Below are 11,249 nucleotides of genomic sequence, written 5' to 3'. Positions count from 1 at the left end.
AGGATAAAGCTTGGCCCCTGTGCCTGCATTTTATATCTCTGTCTCCTTTATCACCTTAAACTTTGTGGCACTGCTCAGCTTTGCACGTAGGCATGTTAATCCTTTAAGGAGTGCTCATCTAAAAACTAGTAATACAAGGTTTGTTAGCCCTGAATTTATCTAACCTATCTCGTCTCTCTTCAAGACTTCTGAGAAAAGATTTGTAGGGACATTTGACTGTCAGGTTTTACAGCCTTAGACTCCTGGGTGGTGCCTAGAAGTCTTCAGTCATTGTCTGGCACCTTCGAGGAACAGCAGGAGGCAGGAACATCACCCCACAGTGATGCCGTCGCCAAGCTGCAGCAGTCATCTCATGATCACGGGTGATGGATAAATGTCCTGAGTAACAAGTGGGAATTACTCCCCTCAAGCCACAGGACTTCTCAAGAGCTTCTTTGCAGAACCAGGGCTGAACTAAAGATCAACATGACCACAGTTTGACCAGACCAGAGGCCGGACCTCTCGCCCCCGGACCCACTTCTTCTTTTGTTTAAGCCAAGAGTTCCATCAGCACCCCGAAGACAGGGCTCACATGCTGAATCTCCCTTTGCCTCCCCAACATGGCTTTATTGATTAAAGTTCTTTTCCTGCTTTTCACCATTACCTTTCTGTTTGCCCTATAGGAAAATGGCCAGACCTGGTTTGTTGGGACTCTGGGAGTCAGGCCTCTGGCCTAGGACTCTGGTTACAGAGTTTCAAGTTTGCCTTATCCCTTGTTGACCTTGTAGCCTGGGACAAATTGTAATATCCTGTAATATTCTTCATTTTACAGGTTATGTTTCTGAACTGTCATTTCCTTCTCTGTGAAATGGGCTGTGTCCATGTGACTGGCTGGCTTTGCTAAAAGACACCAATATTCATGAGGACCATTCTCCCTTGGGCACTGGCAGCTCCATAAGGAGGGACACATTTGGCTTAGTTCTTGATACTCCCGGCACACAGCAGTTCCTTAGGAAATACAAGTCGTCCCTGGGCGTCTCTGGGGATTGGATTCCGTACCCCTGTGGACACCAAAATCTGCAGGTGCTCAAGTTCCTTATACAAACGAGGTGTGGCATTTGCATATCACATTCCCCTCCCCCACACAACTCTTCTGTAGGCTTTCGATCACCTAGATGACTTAGAATATCTATTACAATGTAAATGCTATAAAATAATCATAATATTATATTGTTTCAGGAATAAGGACAAGAAGAAAATCTGCACATGTTTAGAACAGACATTTTTTTTTTTTCTGAATGTTTTTGATTCAATTTTGGTTAAATACAGATGCAGGACACACAGAGATAAGGAGGGCTGGCTGTGTTTGTGGCTGTAATGAACACCTCCTTTGCTATCTATATCACACCCTGGAATCTGCTTGGGGACAGCAGATAATAACCACAGGCTTAATATGAAGAGTTCAGTGAATTATGACTGGAGGAAAGGAGGCAATCAGGGCAGGCTTCCTGCAGGAGGCCACCCCGGGCCTCAACCAAAAGAATCAACTACAATCTCAGCACCTGGTTCAAGGCCTAGCCTAGCACTTTGTGAAGTGAATACAGATCAGAGCTCAGGGGAATTCTGCTTAGAGTGCAGCCTCTGGAGTCAGTGATGAAAATCCCGGCTTTACTATTTACTGTGTGACCTTGGGTAAGATGTTTAACCTCTTGGGTGCCTCCATTCTCCCAAGTATAAGTTGGAGATGCTAATAACTTAAATTCACTCACCATATAATATAGGCAGAACGATGCTACAGGTCTTACACATATGAACTCACCTCTTCTTACCATAAGCAAAGGCGTTCCTGTAATATTCTTCATTTTACAGGTTAGGGAGAGATCACCAAGGGACAGCATCTTGCCCAAGGCCAGGCAGCTTAAAACTGGGGAGCCAAGACTTGAATTCTTATAATCTGGCCACAAATCTGTTCTGTTAACTACCAGGATGCACTGTCTATAATGTGTTGTATAGTACGTAATTGACATACAGTAGGTATCTAATAAATGACAATTGGTATCTTTAATTATAATTCTGCTATAAGGCGCTTGAAGGAAAAGTGAATTAGAGGGGAGAGAGGGCCATGGTGCTGGGAGCCTGCTCTCCCAATGGCCCAGCCCGCACAGTCAAGCCAGCTGGGGCTGGGGGCCTGCACGTCACTTGGGGGCCGCGTTGGACTCGTTGGACTCGCTACGCGGCGGCGGAGTGCGCGGGTCCCAGTTATTGACCAGGCGTTGCGCCTGCTCGAAGTACACATGTGGGTGCCTCTGACGAAGACGCAGGCGAACCACGTTGTAGTCCACGTCGTGCCCGATCTTCTTGCAGTTGAGGCTCCAAGTAAGGTCATCGCGCGTGGCGAGCAGCTCCTTTAGGTTCTTTTCCGCGTGCGTGATATGGCGCTGCAGTTTGTCGGTGCCCTGGAGAGGGGGCGGAGCCGTGCTGGGAGACCGCCAGAGGAGCCGAGAGCACGGCGCTACTGGGATGGGCTGACACACCTACGCCAGGTGTGCGTGTGTACCGAGCGCAACTGAAGAGGGGGCGAGTCTCAGATGGGGACGGGGGGGGGGGGTTCGTCACACTTGGCCAAGTGTGCAGGTGGAAATGCGCAGTCTGGGAAGAAGCATAGCTGAGAGGGGCATTTGGTTGCGGGGGTGGGGGAGAACTGGACTGGGTGTCCCTGAAAAAGAACCCGCGATGGGTTGAACCGGGAAAGGGAATGCACCTGGAGAGTGAGAGAAGGGACGCACCTGGGATGGGGAACGCCCCTGGGCATGGCGTGCAGGAAGGAGACCTCACAGGCCTGGGATGAGCGAGGGAGGGCCTTATCTTGGAAGACAGGGGTTGAAAGGACTGTAGGGCCCCCTCGTGGATAGAGGCTGACCTGGGTGAGGGGGTCTTACCAGTTCAGGTGTGCTTGAGGAAGCAGTCTTACCTGGGTGCGGCCACGCCTAGCGGGTGAGGCTGCGCAAAGGAGGGGACGAGGAGGCGGCGTACCTGGACAAGGCGCGCGGCCTCGGGGAGTTGGGTGCCGACGTGTTTCTGGTGCATGAGAACTAGAGGTCTGTTCAGTTTCTCTCGAGTCGCCAGGTGGCTTTTCGACAGAGGACCCTGTCGGAGTTAGGTGTGCGGAACACTGAGTCTCAGTCGACCCTGGTACCGCACCCCGTCGCCATCCCGGTAGACCTTTTCCCTAAACTTTACCTTGAGGAGTCCGCGGGTGACGTCCATCTCTTGGTTGAATTTCGTGCACCGGTGGATAGTTCCCCTCATTAGTCCTAACGTCATATTTATTCTTTCCTGGGGGTGGGGAATTGAAGCGGGATCTAGCTTGCTCTCTGTCCCACCTCCTCCCACCGAACTCTTCCACCCGCGACCGCAGCTGCCACCTCCCGGCCGCGCTGGCAGCGTGCACCTTCAGTTCCAAAGTTTCGCGCATCTTCTGCGCCAGGGAGGCGCACACCCGGTCGCTTATTTGCAGCTGTTGCTTCTGGATGTCCGTCTCATTCTTTGCCATTTCTGCCAAGGTTTCCTTGGACTCCATCAACAGCCGCTTAGCTTCGTACAGCGCGTGGGCGCACTCTGCCAATGCACGGGACAAGCGCTGGTGGGCGCGGAGCTGTCCTTTCCCAGATACTAGCTTTTTGCATCTTTCTCTTCACTATTCTCAGGGGGTAGTGGGCCACGGGCGAGGGGAGCTTACTGAGGGGTTGGAAGAAAGTCTAGGGGAGGGGCTGTTAGTGGGGATCCTGAGTGGCGTCTTGGGTTGGTTTCCTTAGAATTAGAAACTGAGTAACTGAGTGTGGGGAAGATGTCCAAGGGAAGAAGCTAAGCCAGATGCGCTGGGCAAGACACTGGCTTGTTATTCCCCAGGGAACCGGGCAGCTAAGTGGGTGAAAGGGTGCATCAGTAGTCAAAAGGCACCTTGGCACCCACTGTTGTGCACTCCTTCCTGTGGAGCCTACCTGGGGTAAAGGTGCCCACATGGTCAGGAGGAGGCGTTTTCAGGCCCTGAGGACGCGGGGTGGGGGCGCGCGTAAGGTCCACCCACGAGTAGCGGCCAGCCTGCTCCAGAACTTTATCCAGCGGCTGGTTCATGAGTTCCACAGCCTGGAGCCTTTCCTTACAGTAGAAACCCAGAGCGTCGCGGCAGGAGGCCAGAGCCTGGGGTCAGGGAAGAGAAAGCGCAGTGTGAGCTGGGAGGTTGAGGTAGGTGGCCCAAAGTGGTTTCTTTGCTGGGGGGCGCCAGACCTACAGGCTGCAAAGCGTTTCTGTCTCTGAACTAATCCTTTCCAGTTTTTTTCCCCCATTTTTTTTTTTTTTGATGCTAGTAATTTAACCCAGGGCTTTGCACATGCGAAGCACTTGCTGTACCACAAGGCCACAACCCCAGCCTTTCCTTCAAGTCTTTTTTTTTTTTCCTTACAAAATAAAATTCTTGTAAAGGATTTTATTTATGGAAATATTTTTTGAATTTATTTCCTCAAAGTTCCAGAGAAATATTTCCTTTATGGAATCTCTTAAAAAAATGACATGTATGTTTTATGAGAAAAGATTTTTTTTTTCTCTTTGGTCCACATAACACCATCCTTCAAGGTTCACTTTATTTTTCACTTAAATTTTTATTTTAACTGACCAATGATGACCATATATATTTAAAATTAACCTTTCCATCACCATACATACTTATTTTTTGTAGTGAGAATACTTAAAATCACAGATTTAAGTGTTTTACCCTAGCTTTATTGAAGCAAAATTAACCCGTAGAAACAAATATATAATACGAACAACTTGATCTTTTTTTTTTTTTTTTTTTGTCTTTTGCAGTGATCCAACCCAGGGCCTTGTACACGCTAGGCAAGCGCTCTATCACTGAACTACATCCCCAGCCCCACAGGAGAGTTTTAAGTAGTTGATGAGATGACTCCACAGGGTTTGGCAACACCAGTTTGTTGTTATTTTGAGGCCCGACTTCATCAAAACAGAAGTCTTTTTTGCTAATGTATACAGCCATATAAACACCTCCTCCCAACCAGATGCTGTATAGAATCTTTCCACAACCCTTTTCTGCTGCCCTTCCCTCTCTAGCTCTACTATGCTAACTTAGTTTTTCCTGTTCTTCAAGGGGTTGGTAAACCACAGCCTATTTGCCTGGTGGCCTGTTTTTGTAGGTAAACTTCTATCAGGACAAGGCTACGTGCCCATTCATGTGGGCAGGGCTCTGGCCATGTTCTTCCCATGGTCCTCATGTTGAGTGGTTATGACAGAGAATGTAGAGTGCACCAGCCTGAAAGTATTTACCACTGGTGCTTTGGTGAAAAGCTTGCTGAATCTAGAACTTCGTTATACTCGCAACATGTCACATACATATGATTTATGGAATCACACAGTGACTATCTTTATGTCCAGCTTCTTTCTCTAAATGTGTCATCTCTTTGGCTTTCATCCATTTGAGTAAAAACATAGATCTAAAACATCTTTCATTTGTTAGTTCAAATGTTCATCAGACTCTAATGTGTGATGGACAATGTACCAGCATGTGGGGATGCAGTTGTCAGCAAATGGAGATGCTCTGGCCAGACCTGGTTCCTGCCTAAAGGAAGCAAGAGTCAGCATGTGCAGAGCAGATGGTCTAGCAAGAGGATCAGAAGAATGGGGAATTGTCCAGAGGGGCACATGGGATCAAGAGAGATGGGTTTTTAAAAAAATTATAAAATAGCTGCAACACAAAATTTGCCATTTTAACAAGCTTATGTGGACAGTTCAGTGGCATTAAGTCTGTACACAATGCTGTACAACCATTGCCACTGTTCATTTCCAGAACCTTTTCATCATCCCAAACATTTGTACCCCTTAAAGGGTAACTCCCTGTTTGTTGACTGGTGGGAATGAATCTATAGGAAGGAAATATTGATGATGCTGAAGAAGGTGGGTGCAGAGGTAAATCGGATTAGACTTGCTTCTTGGTATCTGCAGGGGATTGATTCCAGGATCCCCTGCAGATACCCAAATCCACAGATGCTCCAGTCCCAATGGTGTAGTATTTGATTTAAACTTTGCACATTCTCAGGCGGATGGACCAATGGTACAGAATAGAGGACACAGAGACCAATGGTCAAAATTACAATTATCTTATATTTGACAAAGGGGCTAAAAGCATGCAATGGAGAAAGGATAGCATCTTCAACAAATGATGCTGGGAAAACTGGAAATCCATATGCAATAAAATGAATCTGAATCCCTTTCTCTCGCCATGCACAAAAGTTAACTCAAAATGGATCAAGGAGCTTGATATCAAAACAGAAACTCTGTGTCTGATAGAAGAAAAAGTTGGCTCCAATCTACATATTGTGGGGTCGGGCTCCAAATTCCTTAATAGGACACCCATAACACAAGAGTTAAAAACAAGAAACAACAAATGGGACTTACTCAAACTAAAAAGTTTTTTCTCAGCAAGAGAAACAATAAGAGAGGTAAATAGGGAGCCTACATCCTGGGAACAAATTTTTACTCCTCACACTTCAGATAGAGCCCTAATATCCAGAGTATACAAAGAACTAAAAAAATTAAACAATAAGAAAACAAATAACCCAATCAACAAATGGGCCAAGGACCTGAGCAGACATTTCTCAGAGGAGGACATACAATCAATCAACAAGTACATGAAAAAATGCTCACCATCTCTAGCAGTCAGAGAAATGCAAATCAAAACCACCCTAAGATACCATCTCACTCCAGTAAGATTGGCAGTCCTTATGAAGTCAAACAACAACAAGTGCTGGCGAGGATATGGGGAAAAGGGTACACTTGTATATTGCTGGTGGGACTGCAAATTGGTGCGGCCAATTTGGAAAACAGTATGGAGATTCCTGGGAAAGCTGGGAATGGAACCACCATTTGACCCAGCTATTGCCCTTCTTGGACTATTCCCTGAGGACCTTAAAAGAGCGTACTACAGGGATACTGCTATATTCATGTTCATAGCAGCACAATTCACAATAGCTAGACTGTGGAACCAACCTAGATGCCCTTCAATAGATGAATGGATAAAAAAATGTGGCATTTATACACAATGGAGTATTACTCGGCACTAAAAAATGACAAAATCATGGCATTTGCAGGGAAATGGATGGCATTAGAGCAGATTATGCTAAGTGAAGCTAGCCAATCCCTAAAAAACAAGTGCCAAATGTCTTCTTTGATATAAGGAGAGCAACTAAGAACAGAGCAGGGAGGAAGAGCATGAGAAAAAGATTAACATTAAACAGGAACGAGAGGAGGGAGGGAAAGGGAGAGAGAAGGGAAATTGCATGGAAATGGAAGGAGACCCTCATTGTTATACAAAATTACATATAAGAGGAAGTGAGGGGAAAAGGGAAAAAAACAAGGGAGAGAAATGAATTACAGTAGATGGGGTAGAGAGAGAAGATGGGAGGGGAGGGGAGGGGAGGGGGGATAGTAGAGGATAGGAAAGGCAGCAGAATACAACAGTCACTAGTATGGCATTATGTAAAAACGTGGATGTGTAACCAATGTGATTCTGCAATCTGTATACGGGGTAAAAATGGGAGTTTATAACCCACTTGAATCAAATGTATGAAATATGATATGTCAAGAGCTTTGTAATATTTTGAACAACTAATAATAAAAAACTGTGCACATTCTCCTGTAGACTTTAAATGATCTCTAGGTTAATTATAATGTCTAAAGCAATGTAAATAATTGTTATATGGTATTGTTTAGGGAAAAATAAGAAGAGTCTATGTATGTGCAGTACAGATGCAATTTTCTACTGCTTTTGGTTGAATCTGTGGGTGAGAAACCCACAGTTACAAAGGATAATCCATATGGGATTGACAGGAACAACGAGAAAGATTCCTTCTGGCAGCTTCTATGTCTTGGGGGCACTGAAGAGTGAGGAAGGAGTAGGGTGTTGGAGAGATCTGAAAGAGGAGGAATGAAATAACTTGCCCAGTGGGATGGCAAGCCTTCTAGTGCCATGGGAAAGTTCTGCATGTCAATTTGAGATTTTAAGTTGAAACAAGGCTGCTTGGCGGTGTCTGTTTCTAGCTACATCTGTCTTTTTATACCTTCCCATTTCCCTTTTTCTCTTTTGAACACTTCCCTCATGGGTTGACCTTCATGGTCTTTTCCCTAATCTGTTTCTGGCTTCCTGGAGGAGGGACTTTTCAGGAGTCACTATTGAAGGAATATAATGGTGGTCGGGGTGTGCGCAATTGATGTTCAGCACCACGGACAGCACCACACCAGCCCCCCCCCCCAAGCCTCCCACTCCACCATTAACCCCCACGGCCAGCCTGTCCTTTCTCTGAATGACCCTTGAATGTGAACTCTGCCAGGGCAAGGCCAGCTCTGGTCTGTTCACTGCCTTGTCAGCCATATGGGATTGACAGGAACAACTAGTGCCAAGCACAGTGTCCATGACAGTAGGGCACTGGATTAAAATTTGTCAAATGGATGAATCTAAAGTGCACAAAGCTAACCAGCTGATCTTACTGGCCCAAAGGCTTCCTGAACTCTGGATTCTCTCTCACCTTCATTAGCATCCTGATAAGGAAATTCCTGTTGCCAAGAGCAAAGGATATACGGAGAGAAGGTGTCTGACCCAGTGTGAAGAGCTAGCTAGACTCAAGACACTTGACCCAGAACCATAGCCCAGTCACTGGCTGGCTCTGTGCCTTGAGGAAGTCATCTCTCTTTGAGTCTCAATTTTACCATCTCTAATGAGGGATTATAGTTTCTGTTTCCCCGGAGAGTTTTAAGGAGCTCCTTCAGTGATTACTTAGGGTTTGGCACATAGTGGGTGTCTATTATTATTCTGAGCCCCAATGCTGCCCTCTCTCAGGACCTCCGTTTTTCCACTTTTCAAAGTGGAAATGTGGGGCTGGGGAGCATAACTTGCTCAGCATGCATGAGGCTCCGGGTTCAATCCCCAGCACTGCAAAACAAATGAACAAAAAACTAAAACAACTGAAAAACGAACCAGAAAACAAAAACAGGAAAAAGAACACAGAGAAAAAAGTCAAAGTGGAACTGTGATGAGTGTCAGGTAGTGTGGGTTGAAGGATTTGTTGCTGTTACAGTCTCCAAGGTCTGTTACAAATCCCAAGAGCAGTTCATCCATTACCGATCCCTCTCCAGCCCCTCTAACTTGGCCCCAGGTCTCCTAACCTTGAGCAGAGTTTCTGATTTTTCCATATCTGTCTCCATTTTCCTCTTCAAGACCCTCAGTTCCTCCTTCTCCCACGTAAGCATGCTGTCAGCTTTGTCAGGGATCTAGACAACAAGGTGAGAAGTGCTTTCACCCTCAGGAGAGGGCTGAGGGTGATCCTTCCTTCTGGAATAGGAGAAGCTCTGCCACCCTTATAAACTCCAGGCTTGGAGGATGGAATTGGGGCCTATCTCACTCTATCTGAGAAGACTTGATCCTTTCAGGGACTCCTACTTGCGGGGGTTACCTTCTGGATTTTGAGGTTGGGAGCTTCTTCCTTTTATAGATAAGAACCCAGTGAGCTGGAATGGAAGTGACTTAACTTGAAGAAGGGTTGTTCTCACTCTTTGAGAATAAGGGCCACTTTCTCAGTGATGGTCTCATCCCTTAACCTTGGCTAGTATTGAAGGGATCTCATCATATGGATGATGGCGATTTGCCATTTTGGGGTCTCACTGTTTAGATCTGAGGGCTGGAACCTGGAATCTCATCTATCAAACAGGGTCTCATTTCTCCCCAGGGTGGTTGGGTTTTTGCCCACCTTTAGTGGGTAGGGGTCTGGCATTTTACTTTAGGGGGAAGATTATGGGAGGAATGGTACTGGGGGGGGTCTCACCATTTCTCCCTGGCTGGGGTCTTAACTCTTGGTGCAGGGTTGGGAATTTGATGTCTCAGTCTGTAGATAGGACTGTTCCCAGGGTCTGGGGAAGGGGTTCTCAATTCCTAAGCCTGGAAGCTTGGGTTTTATTTCACATTTTGAGTCGAGTTTCATTTGGGTGAGACAGGTCAGCTGGGGATGGAGGCGTTTTTCACTGGGTTTAGGGGATTAAGGGTCTCACTTGGCATGCGGGGGGCTGGTGGGTGGTTTTATGCCAGGGCTGGGGGTCGTGGACCTTACTCTCTGGGAAGATTTTTTCCCTGAGTCTGATTGAGCGAGGCCATCCTGTCTGGGGGATTGGAATCGTTTCCCTCTCTCGGGGAAAGGTTGCTGAGAATCTCCTCCCTTTGGGTGGGTCTCACTCCCTGTGACTTGGGGGCTTAGGCGTTTCACCCTGGGGGGTGTGCTCATCTTATGCCTCTACTCACTATAGAGTTGGGACACGGGGGCGGGGTATTCTCTTTGGTGTGGGGGAGGTTTTTCTCAGGCTGAATACCCTGGACCCGAAGCTTCAGCTCTGCCATTAGCTTTGGTAGTGGGGAGGGTCCCACCTTCTCGGACTTGGGTCGGTAGCCCCTCAGTTTGACGCTTTGCTTGTTGATAAGCAGGCCCTTGCGCACTTCGCTGAGCCTGAGGTCCGTTGCCTCGCGCTGGCGCAGCAGCAGCTGCAGCTGCACGTTGATTTGATGCTGCGCGCGGCCGAGGCGGGCGGCGGTGAGGCGCGCCCCGCGCGCGTGTGTGAGCACCGCCTCGGCCGTCTGCATGGCGCGCGCGTCGCGGTGCAAGGGCAACGGCAGGCGAGCATGCCACGCTGGGGGCTTCATCTTGCTTTTCCACAGCGTGACGCCCTCGCCCGGCGGTGGCTTCTCTACGGTGCCGCCACCTTTGAGCATCTCCACGCGGAAGCGCCAAGGCTCGATGTAGGCGGCGCGGCAGAGGTGGTGCGCCACGTGCGGGTCCCATACGCTGTCCTTGGGTTGCCACATGGCCACTGCCTCTTGTCCGCAGCGGTCGGTCAGAAGGTGCGCCTTCCGCGATTTGGCTAGTGCCTCCTCGCGCCATTCTGGGGCTCCAACCCGTGTGTCCTCGCTGGGCTCAGCTGCGGGTAGCAACACCGGCATGGTTCCTATTTGACCCCTGAGCCTAACCTGGAATCTCCACGGTAAGCGGCGCAAGGACCACCCTCCTCCCGCCCCGTCCTAACCACACAACTCTTTTCTTGTGGAGCCAGTTAATTGAGAGCGTCCATCACCATGGCGACGGGGACAACGGCGCCCTTGGAGTTCCATTGGTGGGGGAAGGGAAAGGCAGTGGGGAGCGGGGTTAGGGTTTGCTCTGGAGTCC

General features: G+C 48.1%; 1 protein-coding gene across 1 annotated transcript; it reads right to left on the bottom strand.

Annotated features, from left to right (window-relative positions):
- Positions 1 to 2,021: 2,021 nt before the first annotated feature.
- Tektl1 (tektin like 1) lies at positions 2,022 to 11,026 on the bottom strand. The gene is made up of 7 exons (XM_005333124.4): positions 10,457 to 11,026; positions 9,208 to 9,312; positions 3,981 to 4,179; positions 3,431 to 3,597; positions 3,220 to 3,315; positions 3,013 to 3,126; positions 2,022 to 2,435 (listed from the first exon to the last, which is right to left on the bottom strand). Exons 1-7 carry the CDS (start codon positions 11,024 to 11,026, stop codon positions 2,175 to 2,177), a joined length of 1,512 nt encoding a protein of 503 aa, XP_005333181.2. The 3' UTR covers positions 2,022 to 2,174.
- Between the last annotated feature and the right edge of the window lie 223 nt (positions 11,027 to 11,249).

The sequence above is a fragment of the Ictidomys tridecemlineatus genome, chromosome 2 (genome assembly GCF_052094955.1).
Source record: "Ictidomys tridecemlineatus isolate mIctTri1 chromosome 2, mIctTri1.hap1, whole genome shotgun sequence".
In the NCBI taxonomy this organism is placed as follows: Eukaryota; Metazoa; Chordata; class Mammalia; order Rodentia; family Sciuridae; genus Ictidomys; species Ictidomys tridecemlineatus.
This window is presented reverse-complemented; position numbering and strand designations above follow the sequence as displayed.